Genomic DNA, 19,416 nt, shown 5'->3' with positions numbered 1-19,416 from the left:
TTGTTCTATTTGATAATATTGAATACGAAAATATACGAACGCAATGCAAACTATATATTTGATTGGTGACATACAAAGTTGGACGTCAGAATCAGAAGTGGCCGGAATTTCCAGTTTCGATCGCCAAAAAAGAGCCCCCACGGAACTCATTATTGATAAATTCATAACTGTGAATGGCGTACTTTTTTTTTTTTGAGGGAAAACCGAAAATTCCATTAGACAGAAGTGATTACAAACACTAATGCAGACTTTGAAAGTCCCAATACAGAGATGCTTATGATCTCGGATTGAATCGAACCCATCGATATGAACAAATGAAAGCGATCATGGGGTTTAAACGTGGCTTGGAATCCAACAGTGGAAAACCAACAAAGCACACAACTAATCGAGCACAACATCAGCTCTTTGACAAAAACCTCTATGGTTGATAGGCAAACCCGAACAACCAAGAGCACAAGACCTCGGAAGAGAGTCTCAAACCTGCATAAACGCATGTCTAACAGGAATTCCATTACGGAAGGCTGAACGATGGCTAATCCAACTTCAGAAACCAGACAGAAATTGCAAAAAGCAAAAAAAACAGGAAAAATACAAACCAAAGTCAAATACAAGACACACCACCCACAGAACCAAACGTAACCAAGACCCAAACAACCTGTCACTCGGCGGCAAGCATCAACGACTCGAACCCACGGCGCGGAGCACCTCCAGAGAGCGACGACGATGGAAACGCGGAGAGCCGGGAAGATGAGGGGCTGGAGCAGAGGATCTTGACGGACGAGTGGACGCGGCCAAGGAAACAAGGCGACGGCGGAACTGGATGCAGATCTGGTTGCAGATCTGACGGGAGAGCTGCGAGACCACATCGGAGGCCGGCGTGAGAGGAAGAAACCAGCGGGAAGGAAAGGAGAGGAGGAGAGGGTCGCTGGGAGACAGATCCACTGCGGAGACGATGACGACGCCGACCGAAGACAAGGGGAGACACCGAAAGAGCGGAGGCACGCAAGGAACGAAGGCACGCAAAGAGCGTATCGTCCTCCCCTCCGGGTCGGAGCCGAGCCGAGCCGATGGATTGCTCAGCGCCGGCAACCGAAGCCCAGAGGGGCGGCGGCAAGAAAACTAGGGTTTTCTCAGAGCGTTTTTGCTAGAGAGAGAAACCTGCGATTTTGTGAATGGCGTACTTATTCTGTTGTACTTCAAGATTGTACCCAAATTATCAATTGCTAAATCCCACTTGATTTTGTTTGGTGATAGTTTATGGGGAAGATCATAGTAATCTCTTTGATAATACACAACGTCACCATGGTCACTCACGTAGTGATCCTCACTCATGCTTGTTGTAATAGTCTTCAGCAAGTGAAATGGGATCGCTCCCGATTTCTTTGGCTCCCGGTAATATTTCCCCAACACCGTCTTTGCCGCCTTTGTCTGCAAAGTTAATACCAATCAATCAACTAATATGTATATATACAAATTATTAAATAACTAAAGACCATACTCATTCAAGAACAAATTTTTAAATAATATTCCCATGATTTCTACTTGTGACATTTGTCTCGCTCAAAATAATTTTAAGAACGAATTAATGTAACATTTTAAAAAAAGGTCATCCCAATATAAACGGTGGTATATAACAGGGATTTTTTTTTTTAATTTACCGCTTCGACAAGGTGATAGTGAGGAATTTGAGGGCAGATGTGGTGAATGACATGGGTGCCGATATCGTGTTGGATTTTACTAAACACTCCGTCATCGCGATCCACGCTCGTTAGTCCTCCTCTCAAATAGCTCCATTCCTTGTTGAAACCACACAAATTTAAAATTAAAAAAATTGGAATAGAATTAATGACCATGTCGTATCTAGAAAATTTTATACCTCGCCGCGGTACCAAGGAAGTTTTTTCTCATAACCATTGTGGTTCAAATAAGTCACAATATCCAACCACATGACAAAGACCTAAGATTAAATTAAACATTTTATAACATTAGTAATTTTTTTGTGTCCAAAATTTTTCATAAAGAAAATAAATTTTAAAAATTGGGTATATTGCAAAACTCACCAAGTAAGGGACAGCGTAGAGCTTGAGCACTAGAAGAGGACCCACCAAAAAGGACATAAAGAGAAGCAAGGCAGCCATAAGTGACCAGCAAGTGGTGGAAATAATTACACTGTTTCTCTCATTTGGAGCGAACAATTTGCTACGTGGGTTAAAATGAGACCCCTCTTTCCCTGGGCTTCTGTTCCACTGAAAACAGATGTTAAAAAAAATAAAATCAACGGATTTTCAACTACAATTAATTACTTGGAGAATAAATGGGTTGTTACTTGTTACCAGATAAAATGGGAACGCGAAGAATGGGAATGGGACAGTGAATCTCAACATCTTCGTCGTTTTGTCCAAGATCTTATACAAACTCTCAGAAAACTAGTATATAGTTTTATAATCAGAAAGAGACGAAAAAAATAATTAATGAATATCTAAGAATAGTTTTATTATTATTGAAATACGCACAGGAACCCATGACTCGTCTTTCTCAACGTGTCCTTGACCCTGATGATGATTCCTGTGACTGATTCTCCTGCAAAAAGTAAAGCAACGTTTACATAATAAATTAATAACACATCCTTATTACAAAGAGCATGCATGTACTAATTGAATACAATAAATAAAAAAAAACAGTTTATTAATCCAATAACTACCATCCATTGTACGGCACGAGAACCACAGAGTGAAGAAAATGCCCAACCACGCTTTTCATCGTCGCGCTTTCGGAAAAGCTTCCATGCCCACTAATAAAATAATACATTTACAAAAATTAGACCAAAGTAATTGTTAACGCCGTTTTTGGGTCAACACTTAAAACCGTCCGTGGTTCGGTCTAGGGCCGGACCCTATGACCGCACGTAGGTTGGGTGTGGTGAAATCTTCTCGTCTCGTAGTCTTTACCTCGCCGGAAAGAGGTTTCCGGTTTCCCGTCACTCCGTGATTAGTTCACCTTCGTGTTCGTCGAGTTCGTCGGGTTCTTCGCGATCTTCGGATTCGTCGAGTTCTTCGCGCTCTTCGTGTTCGACGAGTCCTTCGAGTCCGTCGTGTTCTTCGGGTTCTTCACGATCTTCGGGTTCTTCGCGTTCTTCGGGTTCAACGAGTCCTTCTAGTCCGTCGTGTTCTTCAGGTTCTTCACGATCTTCGAGTTCTTCACGTTTTTCGTGTTCGTCGTGTTCTTCGCCTAAAAAGACGAGAAACGTGAACTAGAGGGACGCGGAGGGGTTTCCCCTGGCGCGCGCTCCGACGCTCAACATTAGTCGAGGTAGGGGGCTTATCTCTCGTTTCGAGTGTCGAGAGAGAAAAATATAGTGAGTCGGGAGTGAAACAGAGATTTTCTAAGTCGAGAAAGACTTACCTGTGAATGAATGGTAGATGGGTATTTATAGCTTTTCATTTTGGAGTGTGAATGGGCATAGAGGGCAATTTAGACCAAAGAAGCCACTTTTGGTATGGCCCAAGTCCATGGCCGATGGTTTTATTTGGCCATTCTTGCTATGCCGATAGTATTTGGCCGATGGTATCATGCCGATGACGATGGTTCATCTCGCCGAAGGTCTCGCGTGCCGATAGTCCGAGTTCATGCCGATAGTTCGACGCCGATAGTTTTCACGCCGATAGTTACACGCCGATAGTTTTCACGCCGATAGTTCGACGCCGATAGTTTTCACGCCGATAGTTCGACGCCGATAGTTTTCACGCCGATAGTCTAGGTCATGAAGCTCGCCGATAGTCTCGGTCATAAGTTCGCCGATGGTCTTACTTTGCCGAAGATTTTTAGGACGCCGATAGTTTGATCTTGAACTTCGCCGATAGTATGGCCGCCGATAGTTCAATGATTCTTCCTTTCGCCGATAGTCTTGCTTTGCAAAAGGTTGTAGGTCGCCGATGGTTTGCATGACGATGGTTTCAACACGTCGATAGTTAGGTCTTGAACTTTGTCAATTCTTGTCGTTTTTGCTCTCGGGGTATCGTTTTTACATTGTTAAAACGACGGCATATTTTATTTACAAACGTATATTTACAAAAATACCCTTAAATAAGTTCAAAAATTTCTGAGTATTAATGGATATTTTTGTAAATATACGCTTGTAAATAAAATATAATGACTATTCACTTAAGATTTACGAAATGTTGACTATTTTGTAAAAGCAAACATTTAAATTGACTATATACCTAATTGACCCTTATATTATTCTAAGTTTATATGGTGTCATTTCCATTTAAATTGTTTGTACATATATGTCAAATTTCGTTATTATATCCATAAAAAAAAAAAAAACAAAACAAAAGAAACTTATTATATATATATCTATCATAGCTATCCGTAAAACCTAATAGAGCACAATATCTATGATTAATAAAATCTTATCATCTAATGAAGAGATCATCATAATTGTTTTAAGTTTAACTTCAAAATGAATAATATTAATTTATAATAATAATAAATCAGCCTTTTTGGAATATATACAATAACATTACAATAAGAAGACAAAAAGAATGAGAAGTTGCCATGTATACATTAACATATGTTATAATAATATTGATTAAAAAAATGTATAACATATAGGCTAACATATAATATATTGTGGAAAGCTCACTTCATATTTTTTTTAAGTCCAGTTTTATTAGTTTCTCTTCAATTCCGGGACATTCTGAATCCTGAAACAGATTGAAGAAACTATGTATGCATTTAAATAAATATATATATATATATATATATATATATATATATATTCATTCATGACGGACTGTTGTGTCACAGGTTCATAAAATTTTCCATAAATTCTTGCACCATTAAAGTTCCTTCCTCATATATTTTCTAGCACAATGCTGTCAAAAGAAGGATCACTGATTATCAATCAACAAAATTACAGCTCTAACACGGGACCCGGAATAGAAACAGGCCAAGAAAAAACCATTTTTTTTTCTTAATTCATAAAGTAATCTGCGCTAACCAGTTTCTTGATAGAGACTGTGATAGAAACAACACATCGTTAAACATGCGACGACTGTGAGAAAAAATAATTACTGTCCATGCTCATTTAATGGCAAGGTTTTGGAGTTCGAATGGAACTTCTATTTAATGTCACGAATTTAATGTAGCTCGAGAAGAGTTTGCAAATGAGCTGGAAAGGCGACAAGTCTGCCACGAAAAGAGAGGATAAGTTTGTGGTTCGTTGGTCTGGTTCTTGGTATCACATATATAAAAGGTAGAGAATGAAGACAGAGAAGAGAAGTTTATCTTCTTATTAAAGATCAATTACAGTATCTAGCCTAAAGGGGATGGAGGTACCAAAGTGGAAAGAAACTTATTTTCCTTCTAGAACTCTATTCTAGAAAGGCATACATGAAAAATGAAAAGTAAAAGATAAAGTATTCTATCCCTTATCACACACGTATGACAGCAATGATCCGTTTAGATAATCGGTTTACCACAGGCCACCATTAATTATCATTACGATTTGATTCAAGTTATTTTGATAATGTTCGGAGGAAAAGATAAGATTTTAAAGTTAACCAACGAAAGATACGTGTTTTTCATTATCGTTGATGAACCCTAATATTACCTCCAAAATACAATCATGAATCATAGATAACGGAAAAATACCAAGACTTTCATCAATCAACCTCCTACTATATACACATTGTACCTTACATAAAAAGATAAAATAAAAAAAGCTCTACATATTTGAGTACATTGCATGAAGGCGGATTTCGTTTCTCGCTCGACCTCTCTCTCTCTCTCTCCACACATGATGTATAAACACACACACATACATACATACATACATACATACATGCATGCATAAAAGCTAGACCTAAAACGGCACACAACATTTGCACTGGAACATCGTACTAATACCAACTCGAACAGATTCTTCTTTTCTTCTCAACTCTTTCTCTTTACAGTGTATTTAAGTATACCGACATAAGGAATGGGCGAAATGACGGAAAAGACATTCAGTTTTTAATGTGATTTTCAATGAAAGCTTCTTCCCTCAAAAAAAAAAAAAAAAAAGTATACCGACATAAGGAATGGGCGAAATGACGGAAAAGGGCAGCTTGGAGTTCGACCCCGGCGCTCCAACGCCGTTTCGGATAGGAGACATCCGCGCCGCCATTCCGAAGCACTGCTGGGTCAAGAGCACGTGGCGCTCTCTCGCCTACGTCTTCTGGGACATTTTCGTCATTTTAGCTCTCGCCTACGTGGCGCTCTATTTCGACTCCATTTTCCTCGTCTGGCCTCTCTACTGGGCTGCCCAGGGAACCATGTTCTTGTTGAATAATTAAACTTGATTTTGGGTTATAGTATTTGGGCCTAATTATTTCTAATTGTAATTTGGGCCTTTAGTATTTTGGGCGTCTTATTATCTAGAATATTCTTGATATGTCTAGAGAGTTTAGAGAGAACAAATTCTAGAATAATCTTGAAATATCTAGGATAGTAATTAATTAGGAGAATTATCTAGAAAATGTTGTATCTAGAGAATTCCATAGACTAGTATAAATAGGGATGTAATCCTACACTTTTGAATCAAGCCAAATAAAAAGTTCTCCATTCTACAAAGAAATTCTCTCTCTCTAGTTTTTACCCAAGCCTCCAAATTTCTAAACCTCCTCCCTAAACACAAAAAATATCTAAACACTTTCTCCACCTACCCAAAACTTCCTTCCAACAAAGTGGTATCAGAGCTACAAGATCCTCCTAAAGATGGCAAATACTGGTGTTCCCTTCCAAGTCCCTATGCTCACAAAGAGCAACTACGACAACTGGAGTCTTAGAATGGTGGCTCTCCTTGGTGCACACGACGTGTGGGAGATAGTTGAGAAAGGCCACGCCGACCCGGAGAACGAAGGTAGTCTATCGCAAACTCAAAATGATAGTTTGAGATACTCAAGGAAGAGAGACAAGAAGGCTCTCTGTCTAATCTACCAAGGGTTAGATGAAGACACGTTTGAGAAGATCTCGGGAGCAAAGTCGGCCAAAGAAGCTTGGGAGAAGCTTCGAACCTCTTACAAGGGAGCGGATCAAGTCAAGAAGGTACGTCTTCAAACTTTAAGAGGAGAGTTTGAAGCCTTGCACATGAGAGAAGGTGAACTCGTCTCCGATTATTTCTCGAGAGTCTTGACGGTTACCAATAAGCTCAAAAGAAACGGCGAGAAGATAGATGACGTGAGAATCATGGAGAAGGTTCTTAGATCCATGGATTCGAAGTTCGAGCATATCGTCACTGTCATCGAAGAGACGAAGGACTTGGAGGCCATGACAATGGAGCAACTCATCGGGTCGCTTCAAGCTTATGAAGAAAAGAAAAAGAAGAAGGAAGATATCGTGGAGCAAGCACTCAAGACACTAGTCGATTCGACAAATGAAGATCGCGGTGGAAGCCAACAAAGAAGAGGTGGCGGTCAAGGACGAGGACGTGGACGAGGTTGGAGGCCCCATGACGACAACAACAACCAAAGAGGAGAAAGCTCATCCAGAGGTCGTGGGAGAGGAGCCACAAAACCAAGGTATAACAAGTCACAGATCAAATGCTACAACTGTGAGAAGTTTGGGCATTATGCTTCCGAATGTAGAGCTCCGCGCAACAACAGAGTTGAAGAGAAGGCCAACTACGTCGAAGAAAGAACTCAAGAAGACGCGACGTTACTATTGGCTCACAAGGACAACGAAAGGGGATGAGATACACAATGGTACCTTGATAGTGGTGCGAGCAACCACATGTACGGGCGAAAAAACAAGTTCGTAGAGCTTGACGAATCGGTGAAGGGGAACGTTGCTTTCGGAGGTGAATCAAAGGTGGCGGTGAAAGGTAAAGGAAACATTCTCATTCGATTGAAGAATGGCGATCATCAATTCATTTCCAATGTCTACTACGTGCCAAGCATGAAGAGCAACATCTTGAGCCTAGGGCAACTCTTAGAGAAAGGTTATGATATTCGATTGAAAGATAGTAACCTTTCTATAAGAGACAATGCGAACAAATTCATTGCTAAGGCGCCAATGACAAGAAACAGGATGTTCATCCTCAACATTCAAAATGACGTCGCACAATGTCTCAAGATGTGCTACAAGGAGGAGTCGTGGCTTTGGCATCTTCGATTTGGGCACCTCAACTTTGGAGGATTGGAGCTGCTCTCCAAGAAGGAAATGGTCAAAGGATTGCCCTCCATCAGCCACCCAAATCAAGTCTGTGAAGGATGTCTACTCGGAAAGCAATTCAAAATGAGCTTTCCAAAGGAGTCAAGCTCAAGAGCTCAGAAGCCGTTGGAACTCATACACACAGATGTGTACGGTCCGATCAAGCCAAGATCACTTGGTAAGAGTAACTACTTCCTTCTCTTTATTGATGATTATTCAAGAAAAACATGGGTATATTTCTTGAAGGAGAAATCCGAAGTGTTTGAGAACTTCAAAAAGTTCAAAGCCCATGTTGAGAAGGAAAGTGGCCTTGTGATCAAAGCCATGAGATCCGACCGAGGAGGAGAGTTCACTTCAAACGAGTTCCAAAAGTATTGCGAAGACAATGGTATTCGGCGACAGCTAACGGTACCAAGATCCCCCCAACAAAACGGAGTGGCGGAGAGGAAGAATAGAACAATCCTTGAGATGGCGAGAAGTATGCTCAAGAGCAAGAGACTACCAAAGGAGTTATGGGCGGAAGCAGTCGCGAGTGCGGTTTATCTCTCAAATCGATCCCCGACGAGAAGCGTTCTGGGAAAAACACCACAAGAAGCATGGAGTGGAAGGAAGCCCGAAATTTCTCATCTCAGAGTCTTTGGAAGCATAGCTCACGCTCATGTACCAGACGAGAAGCGAAGCAAGCTAGATGACAAGAGCGAGAAGTACATCTTCATCGGCTACGACAACAACTCCAAAGGCTACAAGCTCTACAATCCAGATACGGGGAAGACAATCATCAACCGAAATGTCATCTTCGATGAAGAAGGAGAATGGGATTGGAGATCGAGCAATGAAAATTTTAACTTCTTTCCACAATTTGAAGAAGATGATGTGGAGCAGCCAGAGCAACCAAGAGAAGACGCGGCTACCCCACCGACTTCACCAACTCCGAGTTCTCAAGAAGGCGAAAGTTCAAGTGAAAGGACTCCCCACTTTAGAAGCTTACAAGAGTTATACGAGGTAACAGAAAATCAAGACAACCTTACGCTCTTTTGTCTATTTGCGGACTGCGAGCCTATGAACTTTCAAGAAGCTTTGGAAAAGAAGACTTGGAGAAACGCCATGGATGAAGAGATCAAGGCAATAAAGAAGAATGATACCTGGGAGTTAGCTTCACTTCCAAATGGGCATAAGGCGATCAGTGTGAAATGGGTCTACAAGGCAAAGAAGAATTCCAAAGGAGAAGTTGAAAGATACAAGGCGAGATTGGTGGCGAAAGGATACAGCCAAAGAGCCGGCATCGACTATGACGAGGTATTTGCTCCTGTTGCTCGATTAAAGACTGTTAGACTAATCATATCTATAGCAGCTCAAAACAAATGGAGGATACATCAGATGGATGTCAAATCGGCATTCTTAAATGGAGTTCCTGATGAAGAAATCTACATCGAGCAACCACAAGGCTATGAAGTTAAAGGAGAAGAAGACAAAGTCTTGAGGCTGAAGAAGGCGCTCTATGGGCTGAAGCAAGCCCCAAGAGCTTGGAATGCTCGAATCGATAAGTATTTCAAAGGAAGAGGCTTCATCAAGTGTCCATACGAGCATGCACTTTATACCAAAATTCAAAACGATGATATATTGATTGTATGCTTGTATGTAGATGACTTGATCTTCACAGGGAGCAATCCAAGCATGTTCCAGGAATTCAAGAAAGAGATGACGAAGGAGTTTGAGATGACTGACATTGGATTCATGTCTTACTACCTCGGCATTGAAGTAAAACAAGAAGACCATGGAATCCTAATCAGTCAAGAAGGCTATGCCAAAGAGGTGCTCAAGAAGTTCAAGATGGATGACTCAAACCCAGTCAGCACGCCAATGGAATGTGGAATCAAGTTGTCAAACCACGAGGAAGGAGAAAAAAGTGGATCCAACACTCTTCAAGAGTTTGGTTGGAAGCCTGCGATACTTGACGTGTACGAGGCCTGGCATCTTGTATGCAGTCGGAGTTGTCAGTCGACACATGGAGCATCCAACTACCACTCATTTGAAGGCGGCAAAGAGGATTCTTCGCTATATCAAAGGTACGACAAACTTTGGCTTGTACTACACTGTTTCTAATGATTACAAGCTTCTTGGATATAGCGATAGCGACTGGGGTGGAGACATAGACGATCGAAAAAGCACAACTGGCTTCGTGTTCTACATTGGAAACACAGCCTTCACGTGGATGTCGAAGAAACAACCAATTGTCACTCTTTCTACTTGCGAGGCGGAGTACGTAGCTGCCACTTCATGTGTCTGTCACGCAATTTGGCTACGAAACTTATTGAAGGAGTTGAGTTTGCCACAAGAGGAGCCGACTAAGATCTTCGTGGACAACAAGTCAGCAATAGCCTTGGCGAAGAACCCAGTCTTCCATGATCGGAGTAAGCACATTGACACACGCTATCACTACATTAGAGAGTGTGTTACCCAAAAAGAGGTGCAATTGGAGTACGTGAAGACCCGTGACCAAGTAGCCGATATCTTCACCAAGCCCCTCAAGCGCGAATACTTTGTCAAGTTAAGAACTTTACTTGGAGTAGCAAAATCAAGTTTAAGAGGGGGTGTTGAATAATTAAACTTGATTTTGGGTTATAGTATTTGGGCCTAATTATTTCTAATTGTAATTTGGGCCTTTAGTATTTTGGGCCTAGTTAAGTAGTCTTATTATCTAGAATATTCTTGATATGTCTAGAGAGTTTAGAGAGAACAAATTCTAGAATAATCTTGAAATATCTAGGATAGTAATTAATTAGGAGAATTCTCTAGAAAATGTTGTATCTAGAGAATTCCATAGACTAGTATAAATAGAGATGTAATCCTACACTTTTGAATCAAGCCAAATAAAAAGTTCTCCATTCTACAAAGAAATTCTCTCTCTCTAGTTTTTACCCAAGCCTCCAAATTTCTAAACCTCCTCCCTAAACACAAAAAATATCTAAACACTTTCTCCACCTACCCAAAACTTCCTTCCAACAGTTCTGGGCTATCTTCGTTATCGGCCACGATTGGTACGCCACGTGTATCGCTCTGTACATATATGTAGCGCTCGCATTATTTCTTTGATTACTCTGGTCTAATTTTTGTAAATGTATTATTTTATTAGTGGGCATGGAAGCTTTTCCGAAAGCGCGACGATGAACAGCGTGGTTGGGCATTTTCGTCACTCTGTGGTTCTCGTGCCGTACAATGGATGGTAGTTATTGGATTAATAAACTGTTTTTTATTTATTTATTGTATTCAATTAGTACATGCATGCTCTTTGTAATAAGGATGTGTTATTAATTTATTATGTAAACGTTGCTTTACTTTTTGCAGGAGAATCAGTCACATGAATCATCATCAGGGTCAAGGACACGTTGAGAAAGACGAGTCATGGGTTCCTGTGCGTATTTCAATAATAATAAAACTATTCTTAGATATTCACTAATTATTTTTTCGTCTCTTTCTGATTATAAAATTATATACTAGCTTTCTGAGAGTTTGTATAAGAGCTTGGACAAAACGACGAAGATGTTGAGATTCACTGTCCCATTCCCATTCTTCGCGTTCCCATTTTATCTGGTAATACTAATAACAACCCATTTATTCTCCAGGTAATTAATTGTAGTTGAAAATCCGTTGATTTTATTTTGTTATCATCTGTTTTCAGTGGAACAGAAGCCCAGGGAAAGAGGGTGTTGGAATTGATCTAGGGTTTAAGAAAAAGATTAAACGCTTCGGGAAGCGGCGGAATTTTAAAAAATTTCTTTTCAAGTAAAAACAGTTTTTACTAACCTAGACAAAGAAGCAAGTACATGTAATTAAAAACTAATATGAGCTAGAAGTTTACTAACCTTTCTTGAAGCTTGAACTTTGAAGAAGCTTTTGGAAAGTTTGCAACGCTCGTCTCCCCTCGCAGCACGTCTCTCTTTCTTTCCTCGGCACCTCGAGCAACCACGAAAGTTTCTATCACTAAATCACTCGAAAAGAAGGAATCAGTGAGTGGGCACTTTTAAACACTACGACTTAAGAACGAGTCTCGAAGTCGCAGAGCTAAACACTAGGTCAAGTGAGGACCTAGGTGCCAAGACAAGAAAAAATCGAAAATAAACTAGAGAGAGAGAGGATTTTCGGCCACAAGTTCTAGAGAGAGAGTCTCTCAAATCTCTTAAACTTGGATGAATGAAATGTGAGGAAATGAGGTTCCTATTTATAGGAGAGGTCTCAACTTCAATAAGGTAGTTTCCTCTTCTATAGAATATCACATATTCATGAGCTAATTTCCCTATTTCCTACTTGAGACACACGGCCAAAACAAGTCTTCTAGAAGCCTTGATTTGTTTCCTATTTTGTTCAAGGCTTGCCTTTTCTCTCAACATGGCCGATTCCTTATGCATCCCATATGCAAAATTTGTTTCCTCTTTTTCTTTTGGCAAGTATCTAAATACATTTATGCACAAAATAAACTCTCTTTCCTTAGGTATGTTGGGCGCCCAACATGTCTCTAGAAGGAGCTTCTAGAAGCTTCTTCATTTATTCATGAGAACATGAAAAAGGCCCATTAAGAATTTTCAATAAAACTCTTATGAAATGAAATTAATTCACAAGGCCCAATAATCAAGTTATGGCCGAGTGACATTAAGTCATCAAATGAACTTGTCAAATTTTTTTTTTATTGACATTCATTTCATCCTATGTCTCAAAAGACAAAAATACCCTTTTGACAATTTTCGTTCTTGTTTTGACTTAGCTTCCAGTTTAACTATTCCTATCGATGTGATTCGTGACAGTGACCTCATGGACCCAAATGAACAAAGCTTGAGCTAAACACTTGGACTCAAAAGTTCACAAACCTTTTCCAAGTTTAGCTTAATGCCAACTGACTCCACTAAAGAGCTGACACTGAAAATCTCTCGGTTCAAATGAATTTATTTTCTACTCAAGAATTCGACCTAATTATGATGAGCGGATCCACTGTATATTATCTATGTTTACCCTTCATGAATGTCATCAGCTAGTCGGGATTTACTAAATTACCATTTTACCCTTCTAGCTGTTATTTCCTCAACTCCTTTGTCGCTTGTGAATAAGTTAGAAACAATGTATTGACGAGGAGCTAACAAGTCACATTGTTTCATCCAAAAGAGTCAGGACTCAATTTGGACACTGGCCAGTTCATTTATTCACACTCCAAGGAACAAAGCATGAGGTGACATACATTGCATTTCAGCAATCTTGTACATGAATTCCATATCTATGAGAACTTCACAAAGTTACTCATGACAGACTCACAACTTAGTACTTCACCAATAGGCCTTGTTCGGAATCACATAGTGAGTCCGAACTTTGACTTTCTCAAATGAGAATACTAAGGTGTGAAATGGCATGTCTCATTTCAGGATTAAGGTAAGCATGATGCAATTCATACATAGTGACTTCGAGACATAAGAGGTTAAATGGTTTGTTCTTATATTGTCTCTAGAAGTGCACTGGTCAATTCAGTACCTTCGGAAGATACCTAGAAGAACTATAGAGTCCCCAACTCTCAATGCCTCATAACCAGACATCATAGATTCTTCTAACAATCATACTGAGGTCAATAGTCCTTTGACCCTAAGATTGCGAATATATCGTTTTAAGCAAACTACGAAGAGTTTGTTCATGCAAATCTACATTTGTCTCTTCGTAAGTTGTTAAGTTTGTTTATGGACTAAAAGACTAAGGTTTTATCATAAAGCTTCAAACAAAGAAAGAATGAATGAACGTTTCAACTTTATTAATGAATAGATAGGCAATTACAAGCAAGACTCTTCATGAGACTTTATTACATCAAATGTACAAAATAAAGACTACAACTCTTCTTGTGGGCACCATTGACAACAGAGGGGTCTCATTTTAACCCACGTAGCAAATTGTTCGCTCCAAATGAGAGAAACAGTGTAATTATTTCCACCACTTGCTAGTCACTTATGGCTGCCTTGCTTCTCTTTATGTCGTTTTTGGTGGGTCCTCTTCTAGTGCTCAAGCTCTATGCTGTCCCTTACTTGGTGAGTTTTGCAATATACCCAATTTTTAAAATTTATTTTCTTTATGAAAAATTTTGGACACAAAAAAATTACTAATGTTATAACATGTTTAATTTAATCTTAGGTCTTTGTTATGTGGTTGGATATTGTGACTTATTTGAACCACAATGGTTATGAGAAAAAACTTCCTTGGTACCGCGGCGAGGTATAAAATTTTCTAGACACGACATGGTCATTAATTCTATTCCAATTTTTTCTCATGGTGGCGGTGGGGCTGAGGCCGAGGCTCCGTCCTCAATTCCCCGATACCTATTTCGGAAACGCGGTGACGATGGTGATTGCGAGTTCAACAGCCGGAGATATTAGCAATAATCTCTCTGGATTTGAGGTGGCGGCGCGGAGGATCAATGAGGCGATATCGTCCCAGACTCCAGCGGAGGTGAGGCGGTGCCTAGCGGAGTCGGCGCGGAGAGTGGTGATGGTGGGGAGCAGGGTTTGGTCTCCGCCGAACTTGAGCCAGAGCAAGCAGCGAGGGAGGCGACAGGCAAACCTCAAACTCGACACTCCCATCTCCGGAGGATCCAGGCATCGGCGTCATAAGCCCGTCCACGAAAACGCCTCAAACCCTCCGGTCACCATCATGTTCGGCGGAGACCAAACCCTGCTCCCCACCATCACCACTCTCCGCGCCGACTCCGCTAGGCACCGCCTCATCTCCGCTGGAGTCTGGGACGATATCGCCTCATTGATCCTCCGCGCCGCCACCTCAAATCCAGAGAGATTATTGCTAATATCTCCGGCTGTTGAACTCGCAATCACCATCGTCACCGCGTTTCCGAAATAGGTATCGGGGAGCTGAGGACAGAGCCTCGGCCTCAGCCCCACCGCCACCATGAGAAAAAATTGGAATAGAATTAATGACCATGTCGTGTCTAGAAAATTTTATACCTCGCCGCGGTACCAAGGAAGTTTTTTCTCATAACCATTGTGGTTCAAATAAGTCACAATATCCAACCACATAACAAAGACCTGAGATTAAATTAAACATGTTATAACATTAGTAATTTTTTTGTGTCCAAAATTTTTCATAAAGAAAATAAATTTTAAAAATTGGGTATATTGCAAAACTCACCAAGTAAGGGACAGCGTAGAGCTTGAGCACTAGAAGAGGACCCACCAAAAACGACATAAAGAGAAGCAAGGCAGCCATAAGTGACCAGCAAGTGGTGGAAATAATTACACTGTTTCTCTCATTTGGAGCGAACAATTTGCTACGTGGGTTAAAATGAGACCCCTCTTTCCCTGGGCTTCTGTTCCACTGAAAACAGATGATAACAAAATAAAATCAACGGATTTTCAACTACAATTAATTACTTGGAGAATAAATTGGTTGTTATTAGTATTACCAGATAAATTAAAATGGGAACGCGAAGAATGGGAATGGGACAGTGAATCTCAACATCTTCGTCGTTTTGTCCAAGCTCTTATACAAACTCTCAGAAAACTAGTATATAATTTTATAATCAGAAAGAGACGAAAAAATAATTAGTGAATATCTAAGAATAGTTTTATTATTATTGAAATACGCACAGGAACCCATGACTCGTCTTTCTCAACGTGTCCTTGACCCTGATGATGATTCCTGTGACTGATTCTCCTGCAAAAAGTAAAGCAACGTTTACATAATAAATTAATAACACATCCTTATTACAAAGAGCATGCATGTACTAATTGAATACAATAAATAAAAAAAACAGTTTATTAATCGAATAACTACCATCCATTGTACGGCACGAGAACCACAGAGTGAAGAAAATGCCCAACCACGCTGTTCATCGTCGCGCTTTCGGAAAAGCTTCCATGCCCACTAATAAAATAATACATTTACAAAAATTAGACCAGAGTAATCATAGAAATAATGCGAGCGCTACATATATGTACAGAGCGATACACGTGGCGTACCAATCGTGGCCGACAACGAAGATAGCCCAGAACATGGTTCCCTGGGCAGCCCAGTAGAGAGGCCAGACGAGGAAAATGGAGTCGAAATAGAGCGCCACGTAGGCGAGAGCTAAAATGACGAAAATGTCCCAGAAGACGTAGGCGAGAGAGCGCCACGTGCTCTTGACCCAGCAGTGCTTCGGAATGGCGGCGCGGATGTCTCCTATCCGAAACGGCGGTGGAGCGCCGGGGTCGAACTCCAAGCTGCGCCCTTTACCGTCATTTCGCCCATTCCTTATGTCGGTATACTTAAATACACTGTAAAGAGAGAGAGAAGAGAAGAAAAGAAGAATCTGTTCGAGTTGGTATTAGTACGATGTTCCAGTGCAAATGTTGTGTGCCGTTTTAGGTCTAGCTTTTATGCATGCATGTATGTATGTATGTATGTATGTATGTGTGTGTGTTTATACATCATGTGTGGAGAGAGAGAGAGAGAGGTCGAGCGAGAAACGAAATCCGCCTTCATGCAATGTACTCAAATATGTAGAGCTTTTTTTATTTTATCTTTTTATGTAAGGTACAATGTGTATATAGTAGGAGGTTGATTGATGAAAGTCTTGGTATTTTTCCGTTATCTATGATTCATGATTGTATTTTGGAGGTAATATTAGGGTTCATCAACGATAATGAAAAACACGTATCTTTCGTTGGTTAACTTTAAAATCTTATCTTTTCCTCCGAACATTATCAAAATAACTTGAATCAAATCGTAATGATAATTAATGGTGGCCTGTGGTAAACCGATTATCTAAACGGATCATTGCTGTCATACGTGTGTGATAAGGGATAGAATACTTTATCTTTTACTTTTCATTTTTCATGTATGCCTTTCTAGAATAGAGTTCTAGAAGGAAAATAAGTTTCTTTCCACTTTGGTACCTCCATCCCCTTTAGGCTAGATACTGTAATTGATCTTTAATAAGAAGATAAACTTCTCTTCTCTGTCTTCATTCTCTACCTTTTATATATGTGATACCAAGAACCAGACCAACGAACCACAAACTTATCCTCTCTTTTCGTGGCAGACTTGTCGCCTTTCCAGCTCATTTGCAAACTCTTCTCGAGCTACATTAAATTCGTGACATTAAATAGAAGTTCCATTCGAACTCCAAAACCTTGCCATTAAATGAGCATGGACAGTAATTATTTTTTCTCACAGTCGTCGCATGTTTAACGATGTGTTGTTTCTATCACAGTCTCTATCAAGAAACTGGTTAGCGCAGATTACTTTATGAATTAAGAAAAAAAAATTGTTTTTTTCTTGGCCTGTTTCTATTCCGGGTCCCGTGTTAGAGCTGTAATTTTGTTGATTGATAATCAGTGATCCTTCTTTTGACAGCGTTGTGCTAGAAAATATATGAGGAAGGAACTTTAATGGTGCAAGAATTTATGGAAAATTTTATGAACCTGTGACACAACAGTCCGTCATGAATATATATATATATATATATATATATATATATATATATATATATATATATATATATATATTTAAATACATACATAGTTTCTTCAATCTGTTTCAGGATTCAGGAATGTCCCGGAATTGAAGACAAACTAATAAAACTGGACTTAAAAAAAAAATATGAAGTGAGCTTTCCACAATATATTATATGTTAGCCTATATGTTATACATTTTTTTTAATCAATATTATTATAACATATGTTAATGTATACATGGCAACTTCTCATTCTTTTTGTCTTCTTATTATAATGTTATTGTATATATTCCAAAAAGGCTGATTTATTATTATTATAAATTAATATTATTCATTTGAAGTTAAACTTAAAACAATTATGAAGATCTCTTCATTAGATGATAAGATTTTATAAATCATAGATATTGTGCTCTTAGGTTTTACGGATAGCTATGATAGAGATATAATAACTTTTTTTTTTTTTGAAGGATATAAAATAACGAAATTTGACATATATGTACAAACAATTTAAATGGAAATGACACGATATAAACTTAGAATAATATAAGGTCCATTAAGTATATAATCGATTTAAACGTTTGCTTTTATAAAATAGTCAATATTTCGTAAATTTTAGGTTAATAGCCATTATATTTTATTTACGCTTATTTACAAGCGTATATTTACAAAAATATTCATTAATACCCAGAAATTTTTGAACTTATTTATGGGTATTTTTGTAAATGTTAGGAATCCCACATCGAAAGTGAATGAGAACTAACAAGAGCTTATAAAAGTCATGGGTTACTCCTCTCATTACCAATTGGTTTTGAGATGGAACCCCGTGATACTTTCACATGGTATCAGAGCCCATTAAGCCCAAACGGGTATCCGATCCAATCGTTGGGATTCGGCCTAAGATGAGCGAATGCAAAGAGCCGCCATCTTGAGGGGGCGTGTTAGGAATCCCACATCGAAAGTGAATGTGAACTAACAAGAGCTTATAAAAGTCATGAGTTACTCCTCTCATTACCAATTGGTTTTGAGATGGAACCCCGTGATACTTTCACAGTAAATATACGCTTGTAAATAAAATGCAGTGACTATTTACTTAATATTTACGAAATATTTGCTACTTTACTAAATTCAAACATTTAAGTTGATTATTTTGCTAATTTTTTTTATAATTAATATAATTATCTTGTATGCGCTCAAGCTCTACGAGATGATTATAGAGCTACGGCATTGTTATTTAAATTGTACAAAATATTGGGTAGTTTCACACGGTTTCGGACAAACATGAGAGAGAGAGAGAGAGAGAGAGAGAGAGAGAGAGAGAGAGAGAGAGAGAGAGAGAGAGAGCAATTAGACTCAGACATAATTATAATGATCTAACTTTAGGAGCGGTTACTGTATAGCTTCATTCAACTTTTAGGATGAGAATTTATCTGGTTGGTGAAAATTGTCTTATGATGGGAAAGGTGCAACTTTTTTTTTTAGACAACATGATGACATGGTGTTTTTGTTGATTAATTCGATGTCTCAATACAATTAGATTCCATTAAATATATAAACATATTTAGAGTATTACATTCTTATATAATCAACGTTTCTTAAATTTTAGATGTATAGCAACGTTCATATATTTACACGTGTAAATTGACGTAAATATCTCCAAATCTAACTTAAAAAAAAATCAACGAAAAAGAATTATTTTTGAATCCATGATAAGCGTATTAAAATTGATTTTGATTGAATCCGAAACCAAA

At 39.1% G+C, this 19,416-nt stretch overlaps 1 protein-coding gene across 1 annotated transcript; it reads right to left on the bottom strand.

The window, feature by feature from the left end:
- Positions 1–215: 215 nt before the first annotated feature.
- On the bottom strand, positions 216–17,114 carry LOC149381734 (omega-3 fatty acid desaturase, endoplasmic reticulum-like). The gene is made up of 12 exons (XM_089601418.1): positions 17,109–17,114; positions 16,886–16,959; positions 16,191–16,487; positions 16,006–16,095; positions 15,819–15,885; positions 2,334–2,426; positions 2,061–2,246; positions 1,877–1,957; positions 1,659–1,796; positions 1,182–1,428; positions 706–1,119; positions 216–541 (listed from the first exon to the last, which is right to left on the bottom strand). Exons 1-12 carry the CDS (start codon positions 17,112–17,114, stop codon positions 216–218), a joined length of 2,019 nt encoding a protein of 672 aa, XP_089457544.1.
- Positions 17,115–19,416: the final 2,302 nt, after the last annotated feature.

Source organism: Urtica dioica, chromosome 11 (assembly GCF_054948205.1).
Source record: "Urtica dioica subsp. dioica isolate 48M chromosome 11, U.dioica_male_clone48M_v1_H2, whole genome shotgun sequence".
In the NCBI taxonomy this organism is placed as follows: Eukaryota; Viridiplantae; Streptophyta; class Magnoliopsida; order Rosales; family Urticaceae; genus Urtica; species Urtica dioica.
The sequence above is the reverse complement of the archived record's forward strand: the minus strand, read 5'-3'. Positions and strand labels throughout refer to the sequence as shown.

Excerpts from the sequence above, each read along its gene's own strand:
- LOC149381734 (XM_089601418.1), bottom strand. Across the intron at positions 16,096-16,190 it reads TTCGTTGTCGGCCACGATTG|TGGGCATGGAAGCTTTTCCG; the intron begins GTACGCCACGTG and ends TTATTTTATTAG. Across the intron at positions 1,120-1,181 it reads CTTGAAGTACAACAGAATAA|TTTTCTTGCCGCCGCCCCTC; the intron begins GTACGCCATTCA and ends AGAAAACCCTAG.